General features: G+C 37.6%; 1 protein-coding gene across 1 annotated transcript in view; it reads right to left on the bottom strand.

The window, feature by feature from the left end:
* Positions 1-16462, bottom strand: part of CSMD1 (CUB and Sushi multiple domains 1) — a 1320281-nt gene that overhangs the window by 708528 nt on the left and 595291 nt on the right. The window contains 1 exon segment of the mRNA XM_068415956.1: positions 1563-1757. Within this exon segment, the coding sequence (XP_068272057.1) occupies positions 1563-1757 (195 nt within the window).

The following is a 16462-nucleotide window of genomic DNA, read 5'->3' as shown; positions in this document are numbered from 1 at the left end:
ATCTGGAACGCTGTGTCCACCCTAGGATCCCCCAGTATAAAAGAGACACTGACATTGACAGACCAGACCAAGTGCAGAGAAGAGCCACTAGAACAGTTAAGATGCTGAAGAACATGATGTATGAGACTAGAGAATGAGGAAAATTGATTTTGCAGCCTGGACAAGAGGAGGCTACAAGAAAATCTAACTGCACTGCTTAGTTTAAGAAAGATGGAGCCAGACTCTTCATAGGTCCACAACAGTACCCCATGCACCAGTACACGCTGGGAGTTGACCTGCTGGAAAGCAGCTCTGCAGAAAAAGACCTGGGAGTTCTGGTGGACAAAAAGTTCACCATGAGTCAACAATGTGCCCTTGTGGCCAAGAAGGCAAATGGTATCCTGGGGTGCATTAGGAAGAGTGTGGCCAGCAGGTCAAGGGAAATTATCCTCCCCCTCTACACTGTCCTGGTGAGGCCACACCTGGAGTACTGTGTCCAGTTCTGGGCTCCCCAGTTCAAGAAAGATAAGGAACTACTGGAGAGAGTCCAGCAGAGAGCTATAAAGATGATCAGAGGACTGAAGCATCTCTTTTATGAGGAGAGGCTGAGGGAGCTGGGTCTGTTTAGCCTGGAGAAAAGAAGACTGAGAGGGGGGATCTTATCAATACTTACAAATACCTTAGGGGCAGGTGTCAAGAGGATGGGGCCAGACTCTTCTCAGTGGTACCCAGTGACAGGATAAGGGGCAACAGGCACAAACTGAAACAAGGGAAGTTCCGTCTGAATACGAGAAGAAACTTCTTTACTTTGAGGGTGACAGAGCACAGGAACAGGCTGCCCAGGGAGGTTGTGGAATCTTCTCTGGAGATGTTCAAAACCTGCCTGGACACGACCCTGTGCAACACGCTCTAGGGGAACCTGCTTTGGCAGGGGGTTGGACTAGATGATCTCCAGAGGTCTGTTCCAACCCTAACCATTCTGTGATTCTGTTATTCTGTAACAGGAGAAGAGGAAATGGACATAATCAGTAAAAAGATAATTCAAATTGGACATGAGAATGAGGGCAGCCAGGCACTAGAACAGGTTTCCAGAGAAATTTTAGAATCTCCATTCGTGGAGATATTAAAATTTCAACTGGGCAAAGCCCTGAGCAACCTGACCTAACTTTGAAGTTATCCATGCTTTAAGCAGGAGCTGGACTCAAAGGAATTGGACCACCAGATGTCCCCTTCAGAGATTATATGGTTGAAGATTTCAAGCTTGTCCTTCCTGGCAGAAAGTTGCCAAAAGTAGAAACTTGCAAAAGCATTTGCCAGGTCCTGCTGTCAAATTGCTATAGCTTTCCCCCATGTAAATGAAAAGGAAAAAAATCAGTAGATAACATCTGCCTCTGAACATAAACTCTGGGGAGTCATTGCTTCTGAATTGTGATGACAGTTTTAAATGGTGCATATTTTTAGACATTATATTAATACATTTATATTTAGAAAGTACAAAAAAAATTCCTCAAAATAAATGTATTGAATCTGCTGTTTTAATATTGTCTTAATATTTTAAAGATATTTCATGTCTTAATTTTTACCTCTGCAAAATGGAACTGGAAAATCCCATGATGCACCATTTCCAGGACTCACAATACATGTCAACATGGCATGGCCTTCTAGGATGTAACCAGAGATACAGCTATATCGGATTTTATCTCCAATGTTGAATCTTGTTCCATGAAGTACTCCTTTAGGTATTTCTCCTGGGTTGCCACAAGTATGACTAGGTAATACTGTCAAAAGAAAGAAGGAAAAATGTTACAGTAAAAATCTGCAAAACAAAGTAATAAATGTCTCAAACAATTGTAATTAAATAATTGGGTTTATTATTATTTTTTAAAACAATATTCCTTATACAAATAAGGCAAAATTAGGCTATGACATGTACTTTCACAAAAGATTTTAGTTTATAACAGACATCATCACTTTCAAAGCTAATTTCAAACTCAGTTCTCGGTTTAACAGTCCTTCAGTAAAGTTCTTTACAGATCTATTTTCAAACAAAATTTCCTATAAATCATGCTATTTCTCTCAAAATTCTGAACGAAGTAAAAGAAGTTTTTATTTAATTCTTTTTTGTAAATATTGCAAAAATAGTCATACAACATCATTATGGATCTAGGCAGTAGAAGTTTTCATTTTAGTTGCTAAAATAGCAATTTAAAAGAATCGAATAATTAAATGGTCTCTGACAGCAAATTAAAGTCTAAAGTATACAAAAAAGTTTAATCTTCTGCTTATTTTCAAATTACTTCAGGTTCTAGAAAATAAATTATGTCAATCTTTGTTAATAGAAACAAAATATGAAGGAAACAATGACTAAGCAGTGACATAGGGCTGATATGAATGGACATACTTATTTTCTTTTTTATTGCAGAAAGTTACTACCATTTGTAAGCATTAGTTATTTGGAAAAGATTGTCTTAACTAGTTATCAATTTAAAGATGACACTCCTCCACCTAGGAAAAGCAAAAGTGTGTGTTGGGGAGGAAGAAAATGGAATTGTTTTTGTTCTCTATCTCATCTGAAAGTTATTAATGGCATGCCATTCCTTTCATTGAAATAGTACAAATTAAAATTGTCTAATTCCTTTAGAGCAGAACAAATAAGTGCAGGAAGCTGAAATATGTCATGAACAGAGCACAAAAGATAAATGTGTTCATCAAAGAAATGGTGGTCTGAAAAGGTCACATGTAATTCAGGTGTCGTTTCAGAAACTGCATTTTTCATGGACAAATTTTTTCACCCCATACTTCTCTCTTTCCTTACTCTACCCATCTGCAGAATAAACATAACCATACTAACCTCACTAACCTGTATGTTGAGAGGATTAATTACTCAATACATGCACATCCTCAGAGTGTTGTAAAGCATTATATCAATATATCAATGCTAATTAAGCCCCATTATACCATGTAAGTTCAGTTATTGAATGCACACCCTTAATTCATTACTCAGTCACACTGGCCTTTAAATGATCATAACTACACTTAAGTTACAACCCAAATTATATAGGAAAATTTCAAACAGGCCAAAAATCATAAAGCTAAAAAAATTAAAAGAGAGAACACTTTCACTTACAACATCCTTTTATGACAAAAATCCCCAAATCTTCTACAAATATTAACAAGGTAACAAAAGCCACATAGAACTCTAATGAATGATGAGTTAGATGAATGTTCTACCAACGTTGCAGATCAGATCTAAGATTTCTGTGCACTACAGGAACGACTCAAGGTTACTGAGTGAGTAGCTACCAAAGCTAGAAGCAAACAATATGATACCTGACTTCTTTTGTGCTGTTTCAGTAGCCTTAATAAAATAGGATATTTATTTCAATGTACTCATTAACATTGGAAAGAGAGTCAGTGTTCGATTCACATATATGAGAATGAATATCCATAAAATAAACTAAAGAAAGTGATTTTAAGATATGAGAATAATTGGAATGAAGATACTAATTTACATTCCAAAAAGTTGGGAACAATGATCCATTATATGCTACAGCATATATTGCTATATGCTATTATATGTTTTATAGCATCATTAAAAATGCTGCCTCTCTCTTGGCAAATTTTCCCCTTTTTGTTGCTTTAGTCATGGTAGGTTAATACAGGTAACTTTGCAAGAACAGCCAAACAAATAAAAATTTGTTACATGTTTGACAGAGAAGAATACCTGCATTTGAAACAAGAATCTCTCTTTCTGTTATTTTCAAATCAAAACATTTTTACAAAACACTGTAATATGAAGTAGTTTCATCATAAGATCTGGTGTCTGCAGCTATATTTATACAATCCAAAACTCAGAATTTATTTTTATGAGTGGGTGTGCCATCTGGAAAAAAAAATGCATTATTCAAAGATACTATGATTTCTGATAAACTGCATTCCCAAGGAAAACAAATCACAGCAAATCTACATCTGTCATATACATGACAACTGGCACTGGCTAACTGCTGAAATTGTATTGCAGCAAATCAGTCTTCTATCTGTGTAAAGAAGATCTGCTACAATATGATGTTTTTCTGCCTCTTACCACTACATCTGTCAGGAACCCCAGAAAAAAATGGGATTAGCATCCTGAAACTGACACACTTTTTACCACAGCCTCCTAAAAACCAGAAAAGATGAGCTATCTGAGAATGACAGCCATGTTCAATAATACATGTAATAGTTCACAGGATTTCACCACTTGTTAAGATCAAGCCTTCAGCTACATTGTTTATGCGCTTTTCTAAAACTTTTGAAGTATATTACAGAATCACAGAATCACAAAATGTTAGGGATTGGAAGGGACCTCGAAAGATCATCTAGTCCGATCCCCCTGCCAGAGCAGGATTACCTAGATCATATCACACAGGAACGCATCCAGGCGGGTTTGGAATGCCTCCAGAGAAGGAGACTCCACAACCTCTCTGGGCAGCCAGTTCCTGTGTTCAGTTACCCTCACTGTAAAGAAGTTTTTCCTCATATTTATGTGGAACCTCCTGTGTTCCAGCTTGCACCCATTGTTGCCCCTTGTCCTGTCAAGGGATGTCACTGAGAAGAGCCTGGCTCCATCCTCATGACACTTGCCCTTTACATATTTATAAACATTAATGAGGTCACCCCTCAGTCTCCTCCAAGCTAAAGAGCTCCCTCAGCCTCTCCTCATAAAAGAGATGCTCCAGTCCCCTTAATCATCTTTGTAGCCCTCCGCTGGACTCTCTCCAGTAGTTCCTTATCTTTCTTGAACTGGGGAGCCCAGAACTGGACACAGTACTCCAGGTGTGGCCTCACCAGGACAGTGTAGAGGGGGAGGATAATTTCCCTTGACCTGCTGGCCACACCCCTTCTAATATTGAAGTAGCTGCACAATTTCCTCTGCACAGACTTTACTGCTTCTAGTCTGGACCTAAGATGAATTATCCTTTGAAGGTTCCTAACAGTAACCAAAACAGTTTATGAGAGTTCTAGCTGGCCAAAGCTATCATATGCAAAGGTTATATATGTCCATCAAGCTTTAACTTCATTGCAAAGTTTTCAGTAAAAGATCCATATTTTTCTGTAGTGTTGCTGAGGTCTACTGTCAACAGGATTGAGAATCTGCAGTCACTTCCTGAAGGAAGCTTTAGAATCACCAGTGTCGCAGCATCTTTCATTATCAAGATGCTTGATTCATGAAATAATTTGATGTTCACTGTGTACTGAGAACAATTATAAACTATACTACACAGAAGCACTGAAGGTAATGGATTTTTTTATATTGACCTAACATTAGAGTGTTCTCAGATAGCTCATTTTTCTTCACTCAAGTCCATGCCAGATTTGAAAAAAAATAATATTACAGTGTTTGGAAAGGAATCTGTTTAGTCTTAGTATTTTAAAAGCAAAAATATGTACAATGAGATAGCCAAGCAGATCCATCTCCTAAGATTTCCTCCTCAGGAGTCTATCCATCTTCACTATTACAACAGACATAACCTGTGTGGACTTCACTTCCTAGCACAGATCAATTTGGAGCACTGTGCAGTAAGATTTATTCATGAAATTAAGTTAAAAGGTAGGCCTTCCTCATGCATTACCTGTATCTTCCTAGACAGTAGAACTGTTTGACAAATGCACAGAATCAAAATCCATAATGCAATTTATTAATTAGATAACATGCCAAAGGTTTTAACTCACTGTCCTGGTTTGGCCTAAACCAGGCAGATTTTCCTTTCAGTGATTTTTACTTTCAGCTAAGTCTCCTCTAAGTAACTGCACTTTCTGAAACTAACTGCATGTTTTGCAAACAGTGTCTGCTTCCAGGACTGATAACGCTCGAAGTTTGTAGTTATCACTGAGGCACCGGTAGGGATGTTGTGCAGAAAGGCTCTTGCTGCACTTGTTCTTGAGAGAAACCAAGGTCACTGCTGAATTCCTCACTGCTTACGAGTGAAGAGCCGAAGGGGGGGTCGCAGCTGCAGGGGGGAGTGGACAGGGCAGGTGACCCAAAATTGACCAACGAGGGTATTCCATCCCATACACGTCATTCTCAGTATAAAGCGGGGGGATCACGAGGGTCTCGCTCTCTTTCTGCTATGGCCGGTGTCCAGGGAGGACTCCGTCTGTTTTCCTGCTGCCCCCGATCCCGATCCGTGCATCCCTGAATCCAGCTCTCGACCGTCGCTAGGCCCAGCCGTGACACTCACTATTTAAACTAACTATGCACATGTTATATATTTATTTTTTAGAAAAGTATTCAAAACATCATCATCTATATGCTAAAGCATAATGCTAATATTCATTATCAGACAGTGGCAAAAGGCTACACCACAGCAGGACTGTAAAATTTAGTAGAGAAATGGCACCATTTTTGACAATATATGAATAATCAGTTAAAGGTTGTTAAATAAACGTATATTTAACAAATTACTCATTCTCAGATGGCCTGTATCAGATTATTTATTTACACAGCCTTTTTAATACTCTTTCTGAAGCTAAATTCCATATTTATTTGCAACACAGGCTACTTGGAAGCATATTCACAGCACCTTAAACATAGTAATCTTTTGCTTTCACTTATGGAGAGTTTCTTTCATTTTGTTGGATATATTAGATTTCATCATATACCCCATTCTGATTTATCATTACAGAGAAATCACCTAAATTAGACAGCAGAGGTTGATAATGAAAAAAACAAAGTACAAATGGTAGCTGACATTGAACTGAATAAACTTTTCAATGACTATTTTATTCCGCCTAAGTTTTCTTACTATGGTCATCACAATAGAATGCAAGAGTCTTTAAATATGCAATAAGCAATGCCTATACGTTTTTCCCATGTTTACTTCAAACTCATCATGACAACTACTGGCAAAGTAATGTCCTGTTTTGGTAAGATTTTTTTTGTACTTTGGTTTAAAAGGTCAAGTTAAAAAAAGATACTGTCTAATAAATTCTGAAGGTTTTGAGGTCTCTGGCAGCCCAACTCCTATTACTTTTAACATGAACAATGCATCTAGATTTGAAATAAATTATAAAACTATGAAAATTAACTTCCAAACCTTTGCTGAAAGTACTATTCAGAGGCTCAATCTGACAATGATTTCAGGAGAACATAATGGATTTTTTTTTTCTTCTCAGAAGTCATGATCATAAACTAGATTGCAAAGATCGCCTAGAGGCCTTAATAGCAAAAAGCTCACACTGCTTATGTCAGCTAAAGATAACAGTTTCACCCTTCTGTGAATCAGTTCCTCAGCTTTTATATGCCAGTGACACACATGGTAGTCGGAACTTGACAGCAACAATTCAGAAAGCAGCTTAATTCAAATCAAGAAAAATAGGAAGGGGAAAGAGGAAAGGAAGGAGAAAGGTGCATATTTTTCCTTCACTTATTTCAATACCTTTATAAGACTTTACAAGGATGTATGTTATTTGCTCTTTTTCCTTTTCTTCCCGAAACAACTGGAAAAGTTTTTCAGGTTGCACCTCAGTTCAGCCAAATGCAAACTGCCCTACTTTTTGCTGTTCCATAGTCCCTCTGTTACAGTCCCCTATGTGTTTCCTAATATTACCTTATATTGGTCTCCACAGGCAAAACCACGCACAAAGGAAAAAGCATAAGTTAGGAGGAAGTCAGAGAGCCCCTTGATATGGTTGACAGCTTTGGAATTACAACACTGTGAGGAATTCCAGAAGTTCTGTGGAGAAAATCAGGGGTACAGAAAATTTCAGGGCGCATGTCAAGATGTTTAATAGGTGTGATGCACAGCCTATGATACCCTGTCCACATGGCTACAGTAAGTGTTGCACTTTGCAGTTTCATGCATAAATAGAAGATATACATACAACTGTATTTCCAGAGACACAGAAGAAGAAAATAATTTTTGAGGAGGGTAATAACTATACTCATTATGAAAATAGAACAAAATATGCTAAGAAATAGGAGAGGAAAAAACGCTATGTTTTCTTGCAAGATGATGGCACTGAAACTAAAGTCTCTGCTCCAACTCAGAAAAGCAGCTTCATTTGAAAAGGAACTCAGGGAAAAAAAATTTAATAACCTTTCAATCTACCAAATTAAAAGAGCTGTACTGAACAAAAGATGGACTTAGAAAGATATATATATATACACATGTAAAAGTATTTTCTTTAATAAATCTGTTCTGGAAATAATGTATTTTTTTTTCTAAGGTGTAAGTAATGAAATTTCCTTTGAAAAATTAATTCTAAAGAATTCTGTAGAATTGTCCTTACTATTTCTACCCAGAAAAAGACTACAAAATCAATATAGCTGATTTTTTTAAGTTTCTAATGTCATACATTAAACTCCATTACAGTGCATTTTGACCTTTCTTTTTTAAATAATTCCTAATATTGAATCAATTGAAAAGCATGTAATATTTCACTGTCAATTTCTAAACAACTTTGTCCTTTCTATTTCCAGGAGCTACGTACAATGAATAGTTAATTGATCTACCAGCACTGATTTCCACATTAGTATGGAACGCTGTAGATGCATGTAGGTCATTTGTTAGAGGACAGTACCATGACAGAAACCATACAGTCCTACCCTTTGCAAAATTCTTCTTTATTCTCAAAACCAACATGGCCTACAAATTGCTTTCATGGATATTACATTTTTTGGAAAGCAAAAGAGATGAAGAACCTAGAGCAAGTTGCCCAGCCCACGTCTGTTTCAGTTTTGAGTATCTCCAAAGATGGAGACACCACAGGCTCTCTGGGCAACCTTTAGCAGTGTTCCATCAACCTCACAGAAGAAATAAGTAAATACATTTTTTAAAATTATTTTAAAATGCTTTTTGTTATATTTAAATGGAATTTTCTGTATTTCACTTTGTGTCCATTGCCTCTTGTCCTGCCAGTGGCCACCACTGGGAAGAGTCCAGCTGCATCATCATTACCTCTCCCCAGAAGGGAATTTACACACCTCTATAAGAATCCCCTGAGCCTTCTCTTCTCCAGGCTGAACAATCCCAGATCTGTGTCTCTCCTCAGGTCAAATGTGCCAAGCCCTTAACCATCTTTGTGGCCTTTTGCTGGAATCGCTTCAGTATGTCCATGTCTCTCTTTCGTACTGGGGAGCCCAGAACTGGACACATCACTCCAGGTGTGGTCTCACCAGTGCTGAGTAGAAGTGAACAATCATCTCCCTCAACCTGCTAGCAGCACTCTGTATAATGCAACCCAGAAGGCATATTGCTGGCCATGGTCAACAAGTTGTCCACTAGGATCCCCAGGTTCTTCTCTGCAGAGCTTCCTTCTAGCTGGTCAGCCCCTATCTATTACTGGTGCCTGGGATTATTCACTCACAGGTGCAAGACTTTGGATTTCTCTTCATTGAGCTCTACGAGATTTCTGTTTGCCCATTTCTCCATCCTGTCAAGAACCTTTTGAATGGCAGCCCAACCATCTGTTCTATCAGCCATTCCTCCAAGTTTTGTATCACCTGAAACTTGCTGGGTATGCGCTCTGCTGTCCAGGTCATTAATGAAGACGTTAAACAGTACTGGGCCCAGTAATGACCCCTTTTGTATTTCAACAAAGACGGGCCTCCAGCAAATTGAGTACTTTTTCCAGATTTTAACTTCCAGTTCAACAGTAGGCTGGAAGAGCCAACATGGAATCACTAAGTGTGAATCATACCTGACCAATCTGATTAACTTCTGTGAAGAAATGACTGGCTTAGGAGAGAGCCATGGATGTTGTTTACCACGACTTCAGCAAATCCTTTGACAAGGCTTTCCGTAGTAGCCTTGTAACAGATCCAGTGGATGAAATGGATAACTGGACTGTAAAGTAGGGGAAAAATTGGCTGGACTGCAAGGTTCAGAGTGTTGTGACCTCCAGTAAAGAGCTCAGCTAGCAGTTGATTGCTAGTTGATTCCTCAAGGGTTGATAATGGAGCTGATATTCTTTAATACATTTATTGCAATGGGAAATGGAATGAACCCTCCTTGAACTCAGGATGACAACAAACTGGGGAGAAGTCCATACATTGAAGGGAAGGATTGCTATTCTCCAGGCTGTTGAGATCCCTTTGAAACATCATGACACAAATATAATGAAATTCAACAAAGGCAAATACAAAGTTTTGCCCCTAGGACAGCGTAACACCATGCAACTGTACAGTGTGGTGCCAGCTGGCTGGGAAACAGTTTGGCAGGAAGGGACCTGGCAGCAATGTGCTCTGGCAGCAAAGACACACAACTGCACCCCAAGCTGTAGAAGAGTAAAAGAGCAGCCAGGAGACCAAGGGAAATTCTTATTCCCCTCTATATTGTGCTTGTGAGTCCGTGGCTGGAGCTTTCCGGTCTGTCCAGTCTGGGGCTTTCCAGTACACAAGGAGGACATTAACATACCAGATGAAGTTCAGTGGAGGGCCACCACAATGGTCAGGGTCTGGGGCACTTGTCCTGTGATGGAAGGCTGAGGGAGCTGGGCTTGTTCAGCCTGAAGAAAAGACTGCTTTGGAAAGGGGGAATCTTAATCCTGTCTCCATATACCTAATGGGAGAACATAGAGAATACTTTTCTCAAAAGCACACAGTGACAAGATGAGACACAATGGATTCAAGTTGCAAAAAAGAAATTGCATTTAGAATTTAGAATGTTTGGGGTTTTTTCCAACTTAAGAGCAGCCAAGGACTGAAATAAGTTGCCCAGAGAGACTGTGAAATCTGTCCTTGGAAATATCCAGACTGTGACAGAAGAAGGCCTTATACAATCTCATCTAACTTGGTCCTTCTTTGGTGGGGGTGAGTGGGTGTTAATCAAACACCAGAGACCCCACCCAATTTAAATCAGTCTATGTTTCCATCTTCAAGGAGTTTGCTGACAAACAAGCACCTTTAGAACCACTGGCAGCTAGTGCTAGTTAATCTGATTATAAATTTTTTTCCTAATTTTTATGATCCTGAGTTTCAAGTTTACTCTAGACTTTGATTATATGTTTCTGGAACACAGATTATGCAAGCACAGACAAAATGGTAATATCTAAAGTAATATAGAGTATTGGTCCACATCTAGGGCTCTGAGTTCTATAGAAATAATAAAAATAAAATAATTTTATGTTTAAGTTCTGATATTTAAAAAGCTTCTGGTATAATAAAGACAAGGTGAAACCACATAATAAGAAAAATAATAGTTAAAAGAAATGCCTCCCACAGGAAGTGTAACTCAACTTTTTGTTCAACAAAATTCAAATTACTTTCCATTGGCACTATCACTAAATTTTTACTCTATATAATAATTTTGTTATGATACTTAATAAAGGCTTCTGTGAACACTCAATCTTTAGCCTATTTATTTTAGTGTCTATATATTATATGTACATACACACATATGAACATTAGATCAAAACAGGAAATCTTCAGTTTGAATGCCTCCAGTTTTAGGTTTTTTCTTAATAAAAGATCCCAGGATTTCTCCAAAACCTCTTCCAGCAGCTGATATATCAAAATACAAATCTCACAAAAGACATCAATCTAAGCTGACTATTAATCTATTTATGGTGAAAAAATAAAAAAAAAAAGAGATAAATATGCATTGAATTTTCACCTTTATTCCCCACAAAATGAAATAAGGAGATTTATTCCAGCCCCAGAGTTACAAAAAATCATGATCAGAATCTACTACTAGAAGGGTAGTACCAAACTTTTTGTCACTGGCACATGTGCATATACACACACGCATGTAGGCACACAACTAACCTTGAGAGCTTTAGTCTGCAAGTTATCTAACATTGGATATTTACATCCTTCTTAAAAACTATTTCATCAAAAATTAATGGATTTCATTGGGTTTACTCTAGAGGAAGGAAGAGTTCACTCACAGAAACCAAAACATACAAAGTGCAAGTTCGTGGAATACCTGATAACGAAACCATATTTACACTTCAAGGTGCCAAATGCACCTTTCAGGAATCTACATGGCACAGAAATGTACATACTGAAGCATCCAACATCGCTCGCTATTTATCTGCTAACAACTTTTTTGTTCAGACTGTCTTTGTTGAGCCTACTTGAGATTTTTTTCTTAAAAAACCCAAACAAACAAAAAAACACAACAAACAAAAACCCACAGCCTTATTGGCTTACAGAAGTAAAGCTGTTATCTTTATTACCGTTAGCTGAGCAAGCAGAAACTGTATTTTCATAGAACCTAAGGATAAGAGGAAATCTCTTCCCTGTTATGTGTTTGTTTCTGTATTTGTGCCCTCACAAATCATTGCAATATTTTCCAGATAAAATACTTGGATTGTATCACTTTTGAAAACTACAGCTTTCTTGTTTTACAAGCATTTACCCAACTATGTCCATCTCTAAGGATGTGCAAAATTGTATTGGATTGCAGTTATGAAAATCATTTGGAAGCATGCAGCAACTTTAAAACTCTAATACATCTTCCACATTGAGACTGATATTTTAATTTTCTTGTTCATGTAATAACGAAAGATTGATGGATTTTATTTTTAGCGTGTTTACTTTTATTATAAAGTATGTAATAAATGTCTTGCCTTTGGTTATAAGACCATAAAAGTCAATATTGTACAAACAATGCCAGAAAACTCTCAAGTGCAAAGGCAATCCGAAGTTAGAGCTAAAACTTTCTATTATCTTATACTTATTTTGCCTCAGAAGCACTACACAGTTTCTAGATGAGCTGAGATCAGTAAGCAATATTTCTAGATTTTAGTTCTCTCTTCTTGAAACAGGAGAAGAACAAGCAGAGCACGACAGTCCAGGACGAGTCTATAAAAAGCATTTGAGGCTGTGCAAAATTTATAAATGGAAACTTTGCCAGCTACCAGAGATCAAAAGTCATTAGTCATATTCTTAAAAATACCAAAATCATGCTTTTCCACCTCCTCTAAAAAGTTTAGTGTGTTCTGTGGTCTGTCTTCCAGTTTGTCAGTACGATCATCTCAAGTGTGTGCAATATCTGTCCTTCTCATTCCGAGAAAGATCATGATGACCTTTTGCCAATGAAGAAACTCATAGTTGAGATAGTTTTCTTGACTATCCTTCCACAGCGTTACTTCCAAACTGTCAACATAAAAAACGTAATCGAAAGACTACCTCTAGCTCACCACCTCATGTATGATAACAAACAAAACCAAGCAAATTCCTTTTTCAACCAGACCACTTCTGAGGATCCCATTAGACGAAAGACCTACACTCAACTCATAAAAATCAAATCCATCCTGTGCTTTAAAGCCCATAGGGTATGAAGGTAAAAACGACAGTATCTCTGTGTTAAACAAGGTACTTATCAAACAGAAGATAAGTACAAGAAACTGCCAAGACCTTATCTGTAGGCCTGCATGCAAATCTGATTACCCATGTTCAAATAAGAGTAATACAATCTGAAGCAAATGCAGAGCAGGGCTACTAAAGTGATCAAGAGACAGGAGAGCTTTTAAGAGGATATTGGAAGATTTTTACAGTGTTAATCTGGGAAATGAAGATTAAAATGCAGTTGCTACAAAGACACTGGAAGGCAAACACCAGGTCATAAAAAATATTACACAAGCTGAAGGTAAGGTTGGGACAAATGTGAAAGCGCATGAATGAATCACAATTATAAGCAGGTTGAAAATGTTTATTCTAAGCAAAACATGGAACTACGGAGCAGTTTCCATACAGTCATATGGACAGAGGAGACTGGGGGAGTATGACTCGTTTGACGCTGACCCTAATTTACAAAACAATTTTAAATAAAAATGATTCCCAGTGTCTTAAGGAGTCTGATCAAGCAATGCAGAAACTTCCTCATCTGGCCGACATAACTGGAAACAAAAGGTCTAAGAGATCCATTTGCACACCTCCTATTCTGTCAGCCTGCCAACACTCAGACATTTGGGTCTGACATTTCTTTTCATTGAGACACTTAAATTGGTTTTAACAGAGAATGAGAAAGGTAATTGACTTCTGATTTTACGTGGAAAAGCACACTTATTTCGAGATGGAAGACAGGAATGTACCAAGATACTATTATCTTGATATACTTATATGATTAAACAAAATATATTGCACAATCAAGATTTTTATATTCTTGTTACTATTAAAAAAACAGTGGAGCATGAAAAGATTTACATATATCTTACCTAAGTATACATAAATTTTGTACATCTAGCAGTCTGAAGCCTAGTTTTTCCTAATAATTTTTTTCCTGGAAACCCCTTGAAACAAGAGTCTGTCTGACTCATATTGAGAATTATGTTACTAAGATGAGAGAACACACACTTAATGACAGCAAGACAACAGAATACATATAACAAGTGTACAGATGAATTGTGAATAAACACTGTTGGAGACAGATTTCACAAACAGACATTCACTCTATTGGTCCCAACATTCTCTGCAATGATTGTTGCTACTAAATCAAATTGGATTTTGAACTATTAAGACCTACCATACTAGGTAAAGACAGTAATTTTAACAGAATAAGGCATGAGCTTACTCTTCTTTAAGTGATAAAGTTGTAATCATATTGTATACAAATATCATACACACAATAAAAATTATGTTTATTAAATATAACGAAAATGCTTTATGTTTCAGCAAAATACATTTAAGAAGAAAGATTCTTTAACTCTGAACAGATGAAGCTTAATGCAAAGAACCTAATGTCATGTATTATTTGATAAATACAAACTGTGGAACACCTTGTGTGTACCACTTTTCTGTTCTCAAGGCTAAGTACTTACAGGTCAGGGAAAACCTTATGGGACTGAAAGAGAGACAAGAAAGGAAGTAATAGCATATTAAATTTGGAAAAAAATCAGCTTCAGAAATAGATACACTACTGTTGATTTAATAGACTTGTCTTCAGCTATCACCAGCTTGCCATAATATCTGCAGCTCCTTACTACTAAATACGGCAATATTCCTTCAAAAAACACTTGTTTCCTTTTCCTTTTTTCTTTCTTTCCTATACCCTGATTTACTGTTTGTCAAGATTACAGAAAAGCCCCGCGAACAAACTGCCCCAACACCGGGTGTGCTATCTGCTCTGGTTCAGGTACTCCCCCACTTCTGCCGCTATGGTGGCTTTTAACAAAGGTGGACTTTGCGGTCTCACAAGATTTCCACAACTCTTCTCTCGACTTCAATGCTTTCATAAGTGGCACTCCATTGCCACCCAAGATTTCAAACTTTATCTTGCTTACAGACAAACATGAGACAAATATTTAACAGGAATTCAGTATGACATACAAACCTCTTGTCTACAGTTGTAATTGAAAATAGAAGGAATTAGAGCTTGTATTTAAGTCCTGAAGACAAGTGTCACTGCAAAAGTCATAGCCACATAACTAACTTTTTCCTCGCACCTTTTACCAGTATGGTATCTGGAAAAAAAGGCTCTGTCCTGTCCTATTCCCTGATCAACACTAATTGTCTTGGACACAGGTTAAAACCATGCCAGGAGCAAGTGTGGTTAAAAAACATGGTTGATAGCATTGCGGTTCTCCAGCCCTTGCAATCTTTGTCCTTCCAGTTTCCTGCAGAACTGGTGAGGTTTTTTTCCCTCTCTTAATTCAATATTTCATTTAGTTGCTGTTGTTAGAAATCCTTGTGATAACATAAATGCAGCAGTGCCTTTTTCAACTTTGTCTCAATTTGTTCTTAAAAATGGCATCAGAAAGTTATTTGAGATATGAAGGCTTTATGAGTTTAGTGAGGTGAGAATTTGTAACCTTTCACAACTCAGATGACTTCATAGGGAAGAAAGGATTCCCAAACTGATTGTTTTTATATGTCAATGTCTCACAACATGCAAGACAAATTTTCTATTTAACCAGCTAAGGTGAGGCAGAGAGTGTGTTTTAAAACAGCAAATTCTGTCACCAAACCTTTGTTTACAACACAAAATATGAATTTCTGTTGCTTATTTTCAGTTGCTTATTTTCAGTGCTCCTTTGTGCTGTCCTCTTGTTTCTTACAGTGGTTTACATGACCAATCTGTGAATAAGTTCAGAGAACTGATCTGGCTTTGAAAGGAAAAAAAAAAACACTCAAACACACCTGTAAATGCATGTTTGGCAGGACTTTTAAGCTGGAGCAGTTAACATCTCAGCTTGAAGGGAAAAACATATAGATGATTGTGCAGCTGAGATGCTGGTTAGCTGCAGTGTGGGAGTAAGAATGAAGAGCAGCAAGAAGAAAACAAGTTCAGATACCAAAATGAACCACATTATGAAACCATGATCTAAAGATTCTTAATGACACCTGCTTTCTATAAGGTAAATTCTTTGGATGGTAGTTGCAACAAATGGTAAAAGGACCCTTGCACAAATGTGTGGGGTTCCCACGGGACAACGGTCAAGTACTGAACGAGCTATGTCCAGGCATGTCCAGGGGGTGGTAATGGGGTGGTGATGAACTAGCCAATCATAATACAGAACAAGCACCTTAGCTATGAGACCAACAAGATATGGGGAAGTT

The sequence above is a fragment of the Nyctibius grandis genome, chromosome 1 (genome assembly GCF_013368605.1).
Source record: "Nyctibius grandis isolate bNycGra1 chromosome 1, bNycGra1.pri, whole genome shotgun sequence".
NCBI lineage: Eukaryota > Metazoa > Chordata > Aves > Nyctibiiformes > Nyctibiidae > Nyctibius > Nyctibius grandis.
The sequence above is the reverse complement of the archived record's forward strand: the minus strand, read 5'-3'. Positions and strand labels throughout refer to the sequence as shown.